The 18,919-nt window shown below is 38.4% G+C and overlaps 1 protein-coding gene across 7 annotated transcripts in view; it reads left to right on the top strand.

Annotated features, from left to right (window-relative positions):
• METTL24 (methyltransferase like 24) overlaps positions 1 to 18,919 on the top strand; it is a 156,565-nt gene that overhangs the window by 63,774 nt on the left and 73,872 nt on the right. For 5 of the 7 annotated variants that reach the window (XM_015472819.3, XM_024996864.2, XM_024996865.2 and 2 more), the window contains one exon: positions 6,884 to 7,112. In XM_015472819.3, the coding sequence (XP_015328305.1) occupies positions 6,884 to 7,112 (229 nt within the window). Of the gene's footprint in view, positions 1 to 6,883; positions 7,113 to 9,075; positions 10,614 to 18,919 lie in introns of all 7 variants that reach the window. The other 2 variants (XR_001500981.3, XR_009495804.1) reach the window with 2 other exon arrangements.

An 18,919-nucleotide genomic window follows, 5' to 3' on the forward strand; every position in this document is an offset into this window, starting at 1 on the left:
GCTGGAACGAGGAAAGGATGACTGATACTCCTGGGGAAAATACAAATTGTCTTACTTCTTCCAACCTTTCTGTCTTCAATGATGAGAGTTAAAAACTTTCCCTATATATGGTCTGATTTTTTTTCTTTTTAGTTTATTAAACAGCTTTATATTGAGATATAATTCACATACCACACAATTCATCCATTTAGGGTATGATTCAGTGGTTTCTAGTCACTGCAGTCAATTTTAGAACATTATCATCACCCCAAGAAAGAAAGGCCTGTACTCAGTAGTGGTCACTCCCAATTTCCTCTTACCAACTTCCGTCTTTTCATCTCCCACTTCTAGGCAACCTTTAATCTATTTTCTGTCTTTATAGTTTCACCTATTCTGGACATTTCATATAAATGGAAGCATTTAATACGTGGTGTTTTGACTGATTTTTTCATTTAGCATAATACTTTCCAGTTTTATCCATGTTATTACATGTATCTGTACTTCATTCCTTTTTGCTGCCAAATAATATTGCACTGTATGGATATAGCACACTTTATTCATTCATTGGCTGATAGACGTTTGGGTTTTTTCCACCTTTTGGCTACTATGAATGATATTGCTGTGAATGCTCATGTACGGATTTTTGTGTGTGGACATATGTATTCATATCTCTTGGTTATACACCATTTTATGTTCCCACCAACAGTGTATGAGGGTTCCAATTTCTCCATATTGTCATCAACACTTACTATTATTGGTCTTTTTGTGTATAGCCATCCTAGTAGCTGTGAAATGGTATCTCATTACAGTTTTGTTTCTCCTACTAGTTAGTGATATTGAGTATCTCTTCATGTGTTTATACTCTGAGTTTCTGCATTTTAGGGAACATAAAGGACAGTTACCCTAATACTCCTAGAAATATTTTTAAAAGAGTAATCAAGGATTTTAAAGTGCCACAAACATCCCTTCTGTATAAGGGTATCTGTATCCCATACTGATACCCTTCAGTAGCATCAGAGGGCATGCAATTGCCAGTACTGTAGCTAGTCCAATGGACACTTTTACACATGTGGGAAAAGGCATCTCCTCCCTCAAGAACTTTTACTACCATCTGTTGGATAATCATTATGATGACTAGGAGTGGTGCCCCCTAGAGTTGTTTAGTGTACAACCCACACAACTATACTTAGGGATCCTGGTTGTTGCTCTCTGAGGAGGGCTAAGATGGTTATTCTGTTATTCTGTTACCTTTGGGTATTTAGCCCTATAATTTGCCCTTTCCTCCCTTCCTATTTCTTCAACAAATCCCTCAGATTTGACAACCCTTCTGTGCTGAAGAGTTTGTTGTGGTCTCAAATCTTTATGTCAACATATATAGAATAATATTAATATTTGTTAATATAAGCATGAGTTATATAATTTATTCTCTCCTCCATATAGAGGGATAGGTTACAGTGTTCATGAAGGCTTATATCTTTGAATATATGTATTGACAGCTTACCTGTTTCAAAAATGGCTTGTAGCAGAAATTTCTAGTTGTCCACCAATATTCATTGTTTCATTCTTCTTTGGTAACAGAACCCCAGAGTTTAGCAGGGCACACAGTCACCTTGCCAAAGATTGCATATTCTAGACTTCCGTGCAGCTGCAAGGGGCCATGTGACTAGCTTTTAGCAATAGGATATGAGTGCAAGTGATAGGAGCAATTTCTAGGCCATGTCACGAGGAGGAAAGGATGTGACTTTCACCTCCCCTTTTACTTTTCCTGATAGCTGGAGTGCAGTTATGCTGGCAGGAACTGGAACAACTATCTTAAACCTTAAGGTAGAAGCCATACCATCATGATCTGTATTTATAATATATACATAAAATATATATTTAAAAAATGTCTGTAAAGAAAAATTTTTCCACAGTGAATTCTCTTTTCAGTTAAATAAGAGCAGAAAATAGTTTCCTTATAGACTAAATACATTTTTGGTATAAATAATAATTTTATTTTAGTTTATTATAGATATTTGTTCAAAAATATTTCTTCTTTACTACTTATGAGTTTCTCCAGATCAAGCATCAGGTTAATTTATCTGTCTCTGGTGTCTAGTGTAGTGTCTTGAACATATAAAGTGTTAAATGTTTGTAAATATACACGAATATCTCAGTGAAATATAGCCCATTCCATGTCACATTGGATATTGGACTGTATATTCTGGCACTTCCAGGCCCTACCTAATAGTTTTCTTTCACTTAGTGCAGCATTTTGTAGGTTTATCTGTCATCATTCATCTATCCCCTCAGCACTAAGGATTCAGAAATAAGCAAGATTGACACAGTCCTTTACTTTATGTAGCTTTATTGTCTGCTGCTGCTGCTGCTAAGTCACTTCAGTGGTGTCCAACTCTGTGCGACCCCATAGATAGCAACCCACCAGGCTCCGCCGTCCCTGGAATTCTCCAGGCAAGAACGCTGGAGTGGGTTTCCATTTCCTTCTCCAATGCATGAAAGTGAAAAGTGAAAGTGAAGTCGCTCGGTCGTGTCCGACTTTTCATGACCTCATGGACTGAAGCCTACCAGGCTCCTCCGTCCATGGGATTTTCCAGGCAAGAGTACTGGAGTGGGGTGCCTAGCTGACAATTTTGTAGACCCCCAAGTTCACAAATATTCCTTCCATAATTCTGTGCCCTGCGCTTATTTGCAGTGAGGTCGAGTGTAGAGCGCACATGCTTTGGAACTGCCTGGATTGAACGTGAGCCTTGCCTTTGCCCCTTTGGGCCACTTTTTGCATCACCTATCTGCATCAAATTTGTTCCTGCTTTGGCGTTTTACTCCTGCCACAAACTTGACTCATTTAAACTAAGCGTGAAGAAGTACCATTTTGAATAAAGGAAAATAAGAATTACAGGCATTGATTAAATAAATGTAGTTTATTACTTTCCAATACAGTGCATATTATATATTTAAATTAAGTGGATTTTATTCAGTAAAGGTAGCATAACAAAAAATTTGCAAATTTCAGTAGTTTCATGTTATTTAGTATATCACCCAAAATAGTTCTTCGTCATCTAATAACTAACTTATATATGTATATGTGTACTTATGATATTTCTAATAGAGAATCCTTGTACATGTGTAGAAAATTTCTGGAAGGATACACAAAAAATTGCTAAGTGATTATCTCTGGCAATTGATGGCTAAAATTCTAGTACTAGGAAACTTTTACTTTTTGTTTTATATATTTATGTACAACTTGAACTTTTTAAAGTGCATTTGTTATTTTTTTAACTATAAGAAATGAGTTTAAATTGAAAACATATCAATGTATAATATAATGCTTACTAAAAATTAGTTATACAACTGTGTATGGCTATTCTTAAAATTTTTTGAGGCCTTGATTAAAATATATACATGTTTTACAGTGGAAGATCTTTTCTTGAACTGATATTCTGAAAATTCAAAGAGAAATAAATCATTCACATTTATTTACTCTAGACTTTATCTACAAATTATATTTAATGAGTACTTTTTTGACTAGTGTTTTGATCTCTTAGTAAAACTACCAAACTTCCATTTTTCTGTCGAGTTCCGTATTTCCATGAAAACACAAGTTTGCTCACCTAAATTTTGATAAATTCAATTACATGAAAAATCTTTTGGGACAGGTGATTTCTATAACATTCTGATCTATATAGAAACAAATCTGACTACTAAAAAATGCTTTGTAGTATCTCAGTTCAGTTCAGTTCAGTCACTCAGTTGTGTCTGACTCTTTGTGACCCCAAGAATCACAGCACACCAGGCCTCCCTGTCCATCACCAACTCCCGGAGTCTACCCAAACCCATGTGCGTTGAGTCAGTGATGCCATCCAGCCATCTCATCCTCTGTCATCCCCTTCTCCTCCTGCCCCCAATCCTTCCCAGTATTAGGGTCTTTTCAAATGAGTCAACTCTTCACGTGAGGTGGCCAAAGTATTGGAGTTTCAGCTTCAACATCAGTCCTTCCAATGAATACCCAGGTCTAATCTCCTTTAGGATGGACTGGTTGGATCTCCTTGCAATCCAAGGGACTCTCAAGAGTCTTCTCCAGCACCACAGTTCAAAAGTATCATTTCTTCGGCACTCAGCTTTCTTTACCGTCCAACTCTCACATCCATACATGACCACTGGAAAAACCATAGCCTTGACTAGACGGACCTTTGTTGGCAAAGTAATGTCTCTGCTTTTCAATATGCTATCTAGGTTGGTCATAACTTTCCTTCCAAGGAGTAAGCATCTTTTAATTTCATGGCTGCAATCACCATCTGCACTGATTTTGGAGCACCCAAAAATAAAGTCTGAACTGTTTCCACTGTTTCCCCATCTATTTCCCATGAAGTGATGGGACCAGATGCCATGATCTTAGTTTTCTGAATGTTGAGGTTTAAGCCAACTTTTTCACTCTCCTCTTTCACTTTCATCAAGAGGCTTTTTAGTTCCTCTTCACTTTCTGCCAAAAGAGTGGTGTCATCTCCATATCTGAAGTTATTGATATTTCTCCCGGCAGTCTTGATTCCAGCTTGTGCTTCCTCCAGCCCAGCATTTCTCATGATGTACTCTGAATATAAGTTAAATAAGCAGGGTGACAATATACAGCCTTGACATACTCCTTTTCCTATTTGGAAGCAGTGTGTTGTTCCATGTCCAGTTCTAACTGTTGCTTCCTGACCTGCATACAGGTTTCTCAAGAGACAGGTCAGATAGTCTGGTATGCCCATCTCTTTAAGAAATTTCCACAGTTTATTGTGATCCACACAGTTGTGGTATCTATTGCTTCCCTAATAGCTCAGTTGGTAAAGAATCTGCCCACAATGCAGGAGACCTTGGTTCAATTCCAGAGTTGGGAAGATCTCCTGGAGAAGGGATAGGCTACCCAATCCAGTATTCTTGAGCTTCCCTTGTGGCTTAGCTAATAAAGAATGTGCCTGCAAGGCAGAAGACCTGGGTTTGATCCCTGAGTTAGGAAGATCCCCTGGAGAAGGGTACCCACTCCAGTATTCTGGCCTGGAGAATTCCATCGGACTGTATAGTCAATGGGGTCACAAAGAGTTGGACGTGACTTAGTGACTTTCACTTTTACTATTGCAACTCTTGGATTTACATTTAATGCCAGGTTTGTCAGTTAGCTAGTGCTGTGTAACAAGTCGCTCTAAAACTCAGTAGCTTAAAACCATTATTTATTATTGTTTATATGTCTGCAAATCAGTTGAATTTCAATCGATCCAGGTTAGGTTCAGCTGAGAGACTCTACTTCAGGCTGAGATGGCTGAGGGCAGCTCTGTGTTTCATAGAAGGTCAGTGGATTGTCTGGGGCAGCTCTGCTTCTTGTTTTTAGTTTCTTTTCTGAGCCCAGCAAACTATCCAGTATGTTTTTTAATCACAATAATGGTACAAGAGAGTAAACTAAAGTGCTCAAAGCCTAGGATCAGGACTAGCATCATGTCCCTTTCTTCTAAAATGCAAGTCACATAGTCAAGCCAAAAAATCCAGGGGCAAGAAAGGACACTCCATCCATGGTGAGCATGGCAGTAGTGTGGATGAAGGGGTGAAGAGTTAGGCCCAGCAAGTCAGCTTGCAACCCCAGATTAGATAATGAACAAACTGGGAAAAAGCTCAGATAGAGACTATGGTGGTCTGAGCTGTGTGGGCTCAGGAGGAGGTTCAATACAGGAAACAGGATCTCTTGGGTAGAAGGAATGGGAGTGTTTGTGAGAAGAGTGCTGAATCTTTTTCTAGCCAAAATTGTCAAGTGAATTAGAGCTGAAGAATAGCAGAAGGCTGATATGACATGGGTCCAATGAGAATGAAGCGATGTAGTGGGAATAAAGGGAAAGAAAGAACAAGGCAAATAGAGTATTAAGAATGTCTAGGTGGAAGATCTCTGTACTGAAGACTTATTTTGGTTAACTAAATTGTCATCTAATGAGCTTATATATTTCCAAATGATAAAATAGTCTAAAATAGTAGAGTCTAAGAGAATGATGCATTTCTGCACTGGGTTCAAGATTGGCCAATGCATTACTGGTACTTGGCGATCTTGGTATCTTTAATCACATCTTTTGGGCACATTTGGGCAGAAAAGTCATACTTACTATTAAAAAAATCATCCTCTCTTGGTTAATTTAATGTTTTTCATTCAAAATAATGATTTAATCAAAGCTATGAATCTTACATCACTAAGTAAGAAATATTTCTCAGTAAATTAGAAATTTGTAAGTATATGAATATTCCACAATGTGTTACCTAACTGGGTGCTTAAGTACAATTAATTCCAAATTTCTTCCCCTCGCTTGAGTGAATTGAGGTGATATACCTCTTTTGCTTCTTGAGTACCAGATTCAGTAGAACCACAGACGTCTGCCTTTTTTCTTTAACTGTGCTATTTAAAATACACCCCATTTCTAAAGAAAGCAGCTGTTGTTTTAAGTCAAACTGCATGCACAGCACCATGGCCATCACAAGGAAGACAAATTACCTTGTTAGCAGAATGCACCTCTCCCTAAGGGAACTGATGCTTGGACTTTTTATTTTTGACATATTCTGAGAATATCTTCTGAGACGACTAGATAGTCTTTGTTTCATTGATACTATAGCTTATATCTTTAAAAAAATCAATTTGATATGCTTTTACATGTTTGAACATGTGATTCTCTAGTCTGCATTTGGCACCTAATTTCTCTCTTTTATCCAGAAGCTTTTAGCTTTAATGCTTTTTGTGAAGGAAGGTTTATTGAATGTGTATAACCAGCCATGTTCTAAAATAGGAGAAGGCTTGATATGGCTAAGAAAGTTGGCCTCGGCACTATCGTTTCTGTCAGTTAACACTTTTTGTTCATTATATTTTTTTTGTTACTAATTTCTGTCCTCTTTCTTTCAGCCTGGGAAGTGATGATACCCATTTTGAGGTTGGCATGGCCAGCAATGGATGTGAAGTCCATCGTTTTGATCCTAGTGTTAAATCAGCTCATGTTCTGGAAAGTGAGCGTCTTTGGTTTCACCGTTTGTCCATCGATTGGCGGGACCCCCATCCAGCTGTTGCTGCCCAAAAGCCGTATGGCAACACCAGAAAACTGGGAGCCATTTTGAATGAATTTGGGCATCACAAGGTCAGATGTTTCATTTGATTTCATATTTAAAGTGAACAAACTCATAAGCTGTTTGCTTGTTTTTTTAATGCAAATCAAGGATTGGATAGTTGAAAGTTCAGTTTTAACCTTATTATTATTTATAGAGTCTGCTCTGTAGATATAAAATTTTGGCAAGGATAGAGATATTTAAATTGATTTCAAGGTTTTAGTTGCTGTTGAGTAGTGCTTAAGGTTTTGACCAAGACTCGGCAAGGAGAATAAGAAACTAACTCTGATGGTGGGCTCAAGAGTACCGTTTCCATTTGGCAATTGATTTTAAATTTCCAGACAGAGCAAACTACTTATATCTGCTTCAAATACAAAAAGTAATCAGAGCCAGGTTTATGTTTGATAAGAGATTGCTTGTGTATCATGTTTCTCACTGTTGTAACAATGATTTTGGGTCTCCAGGCTCTTAAAGGTCAGAAGATATGTGTAGCTTTGATTAAAATGTACTTTGTAAAACTGAATGGATATTATGTGTATTGCAACTGATACAATTATATCAAAAGATGTCAAATCTCTATAAATATTGTATTGTGAATGGATAGCAAAAGGAAACTTTATCTTTGAACTGTGTTTTTTGAAAGCAGTTTTTAGTGTAAATGTGACCAACCGCATTCTGTACGTAGATGCTAGAGAAATTCTCCTGAGTGTAGTTGTCTTGCATTTGATTGGCAACCCTTCTTGGGCTTAGCCTCCCTTGGCTTATTATCCCCAGAGATGGCATGTAATTTAGGACATGCCAGAATGGGTGTTCCTGAGACACAGTATATATATGGAATTCAATTTTAAACTTGAATTGGCTGCTTGATCTTTAATAAAAAGACTTCCTCTGCATTGTTCTTTTTCCTTCCCTTCCCCCTCTTCTTCAGCCTCCTCTTTTAAAAAAATCCAAAAAACAGAAAAAACTTTCTTTAATTGGACAGCAGGAACTTCTTCAAGAACAACTTCAAAGAATTTTGTGTTCTTTTAACATGTGTTTTGAATTTTGTGTTTGTATTTTGATTTGCCATTGAGAGAAACTAGCATGGTAGTAGTTAGGAGCCTTAATGAAACACATACAGGAGTTTGGGGATAAAAATCTTTGAACAGAACCCAAAGAAGTGAAAGCATTTTTCAGAATATTATTTTGTTTTTGCTGTTTGTTACCTTCATAGATGGTTTTTTTGGTGGCTGAAGATTATTGCCTTGACCCTTTGACATGTCAACTCTAGATTGTTCAAAGAGCTAACTACTCATTCTTTGCATTCATCTAGGAGTCTTACTGCTCCGCCTTCATGCTTTTTATACCCTGGTCCTCCACCCCCATTCTTCAAAGAAAAGACTGAGTGTCTAGAGGTGAAACACAAAGCCATTTTGCTTTTTTTGATAATATTTTAGCCAAAGATTTGGTAAATGTGAGGCTAGAATGAGACTTCAAAAAGTGATCTGTGGATATAATTTATCTATGCCACATATTGTATGAAAAATGTCTACGAGGTAGGCACCTGAATTGTTTCACTCCATGGGAGCTGCAGTGGGCAAACCTTTATGCTGTAGATAAAATATCATGCTTCTTATAACACTGCTTCTCACACAGAAGAAATATTTACAGAGACTCCTAAAAAGGAAAAATGTTTTAAAGGATTTTTTTTATATTCCTAGGGCTATTATTTTTATTGAAAACACTAATAATGACATGTAAAAATTATTAAGGTGGTAATTTTATGTTATGTGCATTTTACCACAAAAAAAAAAAATGGAGGAAAGAAAACCCCATAAATAATGAAAGTGATCTGGCTCAGAATTGCCATGTATGTATTTTCCCCTTAAAAAAAAACATCCCTTGTTGAAAATTTAAAAGATACTGATATTCTTTCATAAAGATTTTTTTTGGGTAAATGCTTTAAAACAAAAACAACAAAATCTAAAGCCATTGGTGAATGATTGCTTCCATTAGGAACATGCTTCTAGGAGCTACGTGGTGCCAGATAAAAGGAAACCTCGGTTCTGGCCTGCAGCAGACAAGGTCAGTTTTCATTTTTCAGCATGTGTACAGACCCTGATAAATAGGATGTATCTCTGGCAGGGAAAACAAATAGGAAAAACACACTAAAAAATGTCAGTGTGTTTGCCTTGCCTCCTTCACTTATTTTTCCTGAAAGTGACTATAGAAACCAAAGGGGTTTTGTTATTTTGTTTTCACTTCAGGACTTTAAAATATCTCATATAGTTTTGTGATTTTTCCATTTTAGGCGGTTATTTTTCTTATCTTTAATACCTAGATTCCAGTCACTCAGGCAAAAATGAAAGGCAGAGTCTTAAGATGGTGACAGTAAGATGCATATGGCTTTCATACTGCTTTTAAAACTCTCTGGTAATTTTAACTTCAAACCGTAAATCAAAAAACCTTTCTAAAGCATCAAGTGAGAAGCAGCTGCATCAGCAAAAGCATGTGCTTGAGAAGCCCAGTCTGTCAGGGAATAATATCACCTGGATTTAGCATTATTTGGAATGATTAACTGTCTGCTTTTGGCTGAGTGCTTATTGCTGTAACTAGGCATCCGAATTTTTCCGGAATGTGATTAGAAATATCGAATCTGAGGTTTCTGCTTATATTAATCATAAGACTTTATTACACAGAGTATCCCTAAATGATCCAGGCTGGTTAATGAGAAATTATTTTCAGTCATAATCATGCTGATAATAATATGAATAACAGGACTGCATTAGAGCTTACCTTTGTAAGACTCATTTCTCTAGGTTTGAGGCATGGGTTCTCAAGCAAGTCATTTAACCTTTCTGGCCCTCAATTTGATTGTCAATAAAATGGGGACAATGATACTACCTAAATGGATTGTTTCTGAGAATTAGAGCAGAGAACACAGGGTGAAAACTTCCAGCAGAGTGCCTGGAGTGAATTTGTCATTTGATTGTAAATTGAAATTATTTATTAATAATTTCAGTAAGTTTTTTAATTAATTTATTTTTTATTGAAGGATAATTGCTTTACAGAATTTTGCTGTTTTCTGTCAAACCTCAACATGAATCAGCCATAGGTATACATATATCCCCTCCTTTTTGAACCTCCCTCCCATCTTCCTCCCCATGCCACCCCTCTAATAATTTCAGTAAGTTTTTACTAAATTTTATAGAAGCTTTTTTACCTTTCTTTGTTCCAGGGAAAATATATCAGTGATTTCTCTGGAAATTGCTAACTGCACCTAATGCTAGTTACGAGTTTTTTTTTTTTAATGAAATCTTTGTGTGAAATTGAAGGGAATTGGTCCTTCAGATTTGGTCATAGACTATTCTTGTTAACTGACTCAGGGCACCAAACAGCTTTGCTGGCGATTGTATAGAAAGTAAATACTGTGCTGTATGCAAGTGAAAGAAGCTGCTGAGAAGTAATACAGAGCTGATGTAGACCTTGTGGCTGAGGATACCAGTCAGGTGATGAAGCTGGAGCTGGACTTCCTGCCTGTTCAGCCCTGGCAGGTAAGTCCTCCCTTACCCAGGACTCTGTCCCCAAGGTTGTGTGTTGCCTTGGACTCTGAAGGGAATGCCACTTTCTGCTTCCCTGGGCAGAGAGCCTGCCATTAATTACAAAACAACAGTTCTGTTGTGTGGTTGGTGCTGTGTTTAAGAGAATACAAACTTTGAAATTAAACCACAGAAAGATTCCCTTTACTTCTTGCTTATCAAGTTTGCACATATAAGCAATATGTTGATACTCCACTACCCTGAAATGCTTATTAGGAATACTGTTCCTGCTTTGGTGTTGGAAATGGAAAATGATAGACACTTTCAGGAAAAACATTCCACCATGTGTATATATTATGTCTCTTTTTATTTCTAGAAATCCCTTTTGCCTTAAGTTCTGTTTTGTCTGCTGTTGATTCTGCCATACAAACTTTTTTTGGGGGAGGGGGGTTAGTTTTATATGAAATGCTATTATAGAGTCCTTTATTTTCATATTTTTTAGATACAGTTTTAGTTTGTGTACAGCCTGTTGTTATTGTTTTCCAGTCACTAAGTCGTGTCTGACTCTTTGTACTGCAGCACGCCAGGCTTCCCTGTCCTTCACGATCTCTAGGAGTTTGCTCAAATTCATGCCCATTGAATCAGTGATGCTGTTTAACCATCTTATCCTCTGCTGTCACCTTCTCCTCTTGCCCTCAGAAGACCAGCATCAGGGTCTTTTCCAATGAGTCATTTCTTCGCATCAGGTGGCCAAAGTATTGGAGCTTCAGCTTCAGCATCACTCCTTCCAATGAATATTCAGGGTTGATTTCCTTTAGGATTGACTGGTTTGATCTCCTTGCTGTCCAAGGGACTTCAAGAATTTTCTCCAGCACCATAATTTGAAAGCATCACTTATTCGGCGCTCAGTTTTCTTTATGGTCCAGCTCTCACATCCGCACCTCTCTACTGGAAAAATCATAGCTTTGATTCTATGGACCTTTGTTGGCAAAGTGATGTCTCTGTTTTTTATTTATTTATTTTTTTAGAATTAAAAAAATTTTTTTTTAATTTTACAATATTGTATTGGTTTTGCCATACATCAACATGAATCCGCCCCGAGTGTACACATGTTCCCCATCCTGAACCCCATCCCCCTCCCTCCCCCTCTGTTTTTAAATATGCTGTCTAGGTTTGTCATAGTTTTCCTTCTAAAGAACATCTTTTAATTTCATGGCCAAGTCATCACCCACAGTGATTTTGGACCCTAAGAAAATAAAATTTGTCACTGCTTCCACAGTTTCCCCTTCTATTTGCCATAAAGTGATGGAGCCGGATCCCATGATCTTAGTTTTTTGAATATTGAGTTTCAAATCAGCTTTTTCACTCTCCTATTTCACCCTCATCAAACTGCTCTTTAGTTCCTCTTCACTTTCTGCCATTAGAGCGGTATCATCTGCATATCTGAGGTTGTTGATATTTGTCTCGGCAATCTTGATTCCAGCTTGTGATTCATCCATCCCAGCACTTCACGTGATGTACTCTGTATATTGGGATTTCCTGATAGCTCAGCTGGTAAAGAATCCACCTGTAATGCAGGAGACCTGGGTTTGATCCCTGGGTTGGGAAGATCCCCTGGAGAAAGGAATGGCTACCCATTCTAGTATTCTGGCCAGGAGAATTCCATGGACTGTGTAGTCCATGGGGTTGCAGAGTTGGACACGATTGAACAACTTTCACTTTCACTCTGCATGTAAGTTCAGTAAGCAGGGGGACAAATATACAGCCTTGTCATACTCCTTTCTCAGTTTTGAACTAGTCTGTTGTTCCATGTCCGATTCTAACTGTTGTTCCTTGACCCACACACAGGTTTCTCAGGAGACAGATAAGGTGGTCTGGTATTCCCATCTCTTTAAGAATTTTCCACAATTTGTTGTGATCCACACAGTCAAAGGCTTTAGCATAGTCAGTGAAGCAGAAGTAGATGTTTGTCTGGAATTCTCTTGCTTCTTCTATGATTCAGCGGATGTTGGCAATTTGATCTTTGGTTCCTCTGCCTTTTTTGAAACCAGCTTGTACATCTGGAAGTTCTTAGTTCACATAGTGCTGAAGCTTAGCTTGAAGGATTTTGAGCATAACCTTGCTAGCATATGAAATGAACACAATTGTATAGTAGTTTGAACATCTTTGACATTGTCCTTCTTTGGGATTAGAATGAAAACTGACCTTTTCCAGTCCTCTGGTCACTGCTGAGTTTTCAAAATTTGCTGGCATATTTACTGCAGCATTTTAATAGCATCATGCTTTAGGATTTGAAATAGCTCAGCTGGAATTCCATCACCTCCACTAGCTTTGTTTTAGTAATGCTTCCTAAGTCTCACTTGACTTCACACTCCAGGGTGTCTGTCTCTAGGTGAGTGACCACACCATCATGATTATCTGGGTTGTTAAGTTCTTTTTTGTATAGTTCTACCGTGTATTCTTGCCACCTTTTCTTAATCTCTTCTGCTTCTTCTAGGTCCTGGCCATTTCTGTCTTTTATTGTGCCTATCTTTTCATGAAATTTTCCCTTGATATCTCCAGTTTTCTTGAAGAGATCTCTAGTATTTCACATTCTATTGTTTTCCTCTATTTCTTTGGATTGTTTGCTTAAGAAGGTTTTCTTTTCTCTCTTTACTATTCTCTGGAACTCTGTGTTCATTTGGATATATCTTTTCCTTTCTCCTTTGCCTTTCACTTCTCTTCTTTCCTCAAATATTTTTAAGGCCTCCTCAGACAACCATTTTGCCTTCTTGCATTTTTTTTTCCCTTTGGATGGTTTTGGTCATCACCTGCTGTATAGTGTTATGAACCGCCATCCATTGTTCTTCAGGGACTCTGTCAGATTTAATCCTTTGAATTTATTTGTCACTTCTACTATATAATCATAAGGGATTTGATTTGGTCATAATGGAATGGCCTAGTGGTTTGCCTACTTTCTTCAACTTAAGCCTGAATTTTGCAGTAAGGAGGTGATAATCTGAGCCACAGTCAGCTCCAGGTCTCATTTTTGCTGACTATATAGAGCTTCTTCATTTTTGGCTGCAAGGAATATAATCAATCTGATTTTGGTATTGACCATCTGGTGATGTTTATGTGTAGAGTTGTCTCTTGTGTTATTGGAAGAGCATGTTTTCTATGACCAGTGTGTTCTCTTGACAAAACTCTGTTAGACTTTGCCCTGCTTTATTTTGTACTCTGAGAAGAAACTTCCATGTTACCCAAGTATCTCTTGACTCCCTGCTTTTGCCCTAAACATACTTAAAATTTAGTCAGACTGTTCAACAAAATTAATTTACTCTCTCAATGAAGTAATGTTCCAGTTATTGTTTTGGTTGGCTGTTTTTCATCATTTGATTTTGTATTTTCAAGTTCAGTCTGTTAGCTCATTTTCAGTGGAAGGTTTTTGGTTTGGTTTTGCTTTTTTCTTTACTTTTTTGTTCCACCCTTCTCTGCCTAGTGATTTTACAATAGCCTTCAGGACCCGGTCTTATATAAGCATCTGGGGGCTCCTGCTTCTTCAGTGATAATGGGAATATCCAGTTACTGAATCGTCTGGACCTGGCTCATTTGCTGTTTGTAAGAGTGAGTCTGTCTTCTCTTACCTCCCTAGACCAATGACTAGTTTTAAGCCATAGCCCCAGTTAGTGGTTTTCAGCAGTTTATTTTGGTCTCCTTTCTGAGTCCAGGGAACTCCACTTCAGCCTTTGGCTTGAATCAGTGAATGTGGCTCAGCTGCTTTGTCATGGAAGTACTTTTAGTTTCTGTTCTTTGTAGGAGATGCACCCCAGGACCTCTGCTACCTGCTTTATAGCAGAGCCCAGCATGTCCCGGCTTCAGTCCTGCTTACTGCTCTATGTTCTGGCCCCTGGAGATGTTCACCTTGTTTTTGAGCCCTGCTTTGACCTTTCTGTCCCCTCCCTCCCTTAGCATTCTCTTTTTTGCTTTGTGTTTGGTACAATGGGGAGGGTGTGCATCTTGCCTTCATTTTTTTTTTTTTAACTGATTCACCTTCCTTCCTTAGAATTACCTACAGAAATAGTATCCACCAACTCAATAGTCAACTGTTCCAGTTGTTTTCCTATATACATTAAAAATGCCTTAATAAAAGATTTTGAAATGCTTATTTATATTGCCTCCAATCATATTCTGTACCAATGTTTCTTGTATATTATTATGTATGTGAACCACCTGGAGAATCTAATGAAAAAGTAGATGTTGACTTAGGAGGTTTGGGGTGAGGTCCGAGACTCTGTATTTCTAGGACGCTCCCAGACAATGCTGATCCTGCTGATTAGGGACCATACATTGAGTAGCAATGTCTGCACCACAGTCTGAGAAACACAGGAGCAGAGGCTATTGACAGTAAATGTCATCGCTCGGACCCGAGCCTCTCTGTGCTCTCCGATGTCCTCTCGCTCTAGCCTGAGTCCTTAGCCAGGGTGGAGTGAGGCACATCCATCCTCCAGGTCATTTTCTCCCTATGCCAGCCTATTATACCAGCTTTCTGTACTAGACATGCTGTTTTTCTGGGACAAATTTTTTCTCAGGAGAAATTTTTTCTTCTCCTTCATGAAAATGTCACCTGGTCATCTGCTATACCCGTGCAAGGCCCAGACACACCTGAGTCCTAGATGGCTAATGGCTTTAGCCTGCAGGTGGACTTCTGCTTCTCAGGCGTGTGCTCCCATCTAAACTGTGTATCCAAGATACCCTTTGTTGTATATCGCCCCATCCTGACTACCTAGTGAAGTGCTCAGGAAATAAATCCTTGTCCACCTGACTTTCTCCCTGGTACCTTTCTAAATAAAACAGGCAGGATATCAAAATTTGAATAATTTTCCTTTTCCTACAACCTACTATGGAATTAATCAGTAGCAGCATGAGCATCCAGAGGCTTTAGTCACTGATATTTCAAAAGAACATTTGGATGGAAAACTGCATGGAAACAAGATATGCTGTGATAAAGGTAGAAGTCCAGGTGATTCTTTTACGGTCCAGAGGAATCTTAGACTTGTTTATAGTCCTTTTATTTCAAAGAGAGATGTGTATCTTTCTGTGTATTTGAAGGCAACTTCATCTTGCAGAATAGCTATTATATTTAATCATGATGGTGCTGTGTTTCTGTGAAATAAGCCAGTGGCAGTTTAAGAGTAATGAGTCATTCATGGTACTGAATTGCGATTTGAAATGCAGAGACATCTTTCTTCCTCCATCAGTCTGCAGTGGACCCTAAGGACAAGTCGTCCTGAAGACGTGAGTCGAGAACTTTGTGCACTCAATATTGAGGAAACGAGTTTTGGGTTTTTACCATATTTACTCATCTATAATGGTGAGATTTGCTGTGAAACAGAAAGTCTTGACTCTTCTTAATGATTTTCAAACCACTCAGTGAGTCCGGATTGAGCTACAGTTTTTGTTTCCTTAGATGTTCTCTCCTTTGGTTTCCCTTGGCCAAAAGCCATGACTGGAAAGATTGTGTGTGAACAGTGCTCTGGAATCTGGAGACCCACTCTCACCTGTGTAACTACAGGTTCTCAGATTTCAGAACACCAGAAAACAAACCAAAAGTAACAGTAACATGCCACAGAGAATCCAGTCTTCTTAAGGGACCTTGACTCAGATGTCAGACCCAGGACCAAGCTCAGAGATTCTGATTCAGCTAGTCTGGCATGGAGCTCAGGAAATCTGTATTTTTAACCAACCCCACCCCATTCTACCCCAGGTGGTATGAAGATCACCATTTGAGAAGCCTCCATGGATAGAGAGGACTTCAGAAGCTCAGCTTCCATTTGCAAATCGCTCATCCCCTGCTATGCATAGGATGCTTTAAACAGGAAGGGGGTCCAGATCCTGGCCGTCAGCTTTGGGGGCCACTCCCTGGCTCCTCACTAAGTCTCTGTCGCCTCTGTGCCTTAGTCTTCCTTATTGTAGGGTGAGTGGTACAGATCTCTGCCATTTGAGAAGACTGTCCAGCAAATAAACTGATGCTGGTGATAGAGATGAATGAGGGGTATTCTTGGAGCCAGCTTTGGGACTTTATTTTATAGAGCATTGTGACTGACTCTCGCTCCTTCAAGACTTTCCGAGGGACCTGTTATTATTACCAAAGAGGAAGATTTCACATATGGAGGAAATTAGCCTCCAGAGAGCCGGCATTTGTTTTTCTTTGTTGCTGTGTACCAAGGTTGGCACATTTGTCTGAGAATCTTGCCATTTTGACAACCTTTGGGGAATGAGAGCTAAGTGAATCCTGAGGGAGGCGAGGGAGGCTCTAAGCTCCAGGTGCCCATAAAGGTTTCCTTTTTCATGACTCCTTTCCTAACAGTAGGTCGACAGAGGAATGTTACTACATTTGGCACTATGCAGCTCAGATTCACTAGGTCAGGCAGCTTGGCAAGTTACTTTATGTGTGTTAAAAAATGCTTAATGCCTTTTGACAGTAAGAGCCCCAAGAAGTTGCTATCATATTAATGAATCCTCTGAGGGAGAGATTCCTGAACAAATCTGTGAGGTCACACCCAGGTTGGTGATTTCTGCCTCAGGAGCACAGCTATGTCAGCCTCTGAGGTGCCCATGCATAATAAACCACCCATGAAGCCGGCTCCAAGTGCTTGGGGAAAGGTGGTCACACTTTTAGTTGGAGGTTAGCTGATTTCTTTTTCAGCTGTGAAATATTAGAAAAGGAAATTTTCATTTGCCACTTTTTAGTTAAAAACATAAGGACCTTTTTAAAAAACACAAATTTCCTAGCATGGAGTGGCATTCAACATTTTTGCAATTAAAATGATAATGAAACATTTCTTATAAGAACTTCTCTTTAAAATCAGTGCGATAGGTTCACAGCACAACATTAGAAGGAATTATGTAAAGCAGCCTCTCTGTTCCAAGTTTTATTTTAAGATCTAATTTATTCCAGATTCTGCAGGAAAAAACCATTCATGTGACAAGCCTGCTAACAGATGTCAATTTAGTTTTATAGCACATGCCTGCACTTCAGAGTCAGAAAATGGAGATTATTCTTTTTGCCTCTGTTTATTACATGGCGCAGCTTCATAACATTATGCCCTAGAGGACAGCTGATTAATAACCTAGAGGCAAGCAACTTATCACCTGCTTTCCTCTTCTGCAGTGTTGAGTGTAAGCTTTATTTCATATTACCCTTTTGGATTAAGAGAGGAGCTATAAAAAGCAAAGGTGACAGAAAATGGATTTTTCTATTATAATATCATGTAGGTCAGAAGACAGATTATACTGTAGTGAAGAGAAATAAAAGAAAAAATAAGAATTAATCAACTGAATAGAAGTGAATCTATTTTGTGGTGTTGGTTGATAAAACAAAGTAATTCTATGTGAAAAATGTTATGTCAAAACCAGTCATAGCAAGAACTTTCCACTTCATATATCCAGGGCCCATTTCTCAATATTTACATGGCATAGTAATTATTGGTTTATATGTTACACTTCTCTTCACATTCCCATCTCTCCAGTCCATCCATCCATTTATCCATTCCTCCATCTGTCTATCTAATAAATATTAAGCATCTTCTATATGCAAGGATTTGTGCTTAAATAATAAAAATATAGGGACAAACAAGTCTTTTGTTAATTAAAAATTGTTTAAAATTGTAGTGATGTGCAAGGGATGATGCTGTAAAAGTGCTGCACTCAGTATGTCAGTACATTTGGGAAACTCAGCAGGAGCCATAGGACTGCAAAAGGTCAGTTTTCATCTCAATCCTAAAGAAGGGCAATGCCAAAGAATGTTCAAACCACCATACAATTGCGCTCATTTCACATGCTAGCAAAATTATGCTCAAAATTCTTCAAGCTAGGTTTCAGCGTTCTGTGAACTGAGAACTTCCAAATGTACAAGTGGGGTTTAGAAAAGGCAGAAGAACCAGAGATCAAATTGTCAACATTTACTGGGTCATAGAAAAAGCAAGGGAATTCCAGAAAAAACATGTTTCATTGACTACGCTAAAGCCTTTGACTCCGTGGATCACAAAAAACTGTGGAAAATTCTTAACAAGATGAGAATACCAGACCGCTGTACTTGTCTTCTGAGAAACCTGTATGCAGGTCAAGAAGCAACAGTTAGAATTGAACATGGAACAAGAGACTGGTTCCAAATGGGAAAGGAGTACATCAAGGCTATATATTGTCACCCTGCTTATTTAGCTTATATGCAGGGTACATCATATGAAACATTGGTCCTGGATGAATCACAAGCCGGAATCAAGATTTCAGGGAGAAATATCAGTAACTTCAGATATGCAGATGATACCACTCTAGTGGCAGAA

This window comes from Bos taurus, chromosome 9 (genome assembly GCF_002263795.3).
Source record: "Bos taurus isolate L1 Dominette 01449 registration number 42190680 breed Hereford chromosome 9, ARS-UCD2.0, whole genome shotgun sequence".
Classification (NCBI taxonomy): Eukaryota; Metazoa; Chordata; class Mammalia; order Artiodactyla; family Bovidae; genus Bos; species Bos taurus.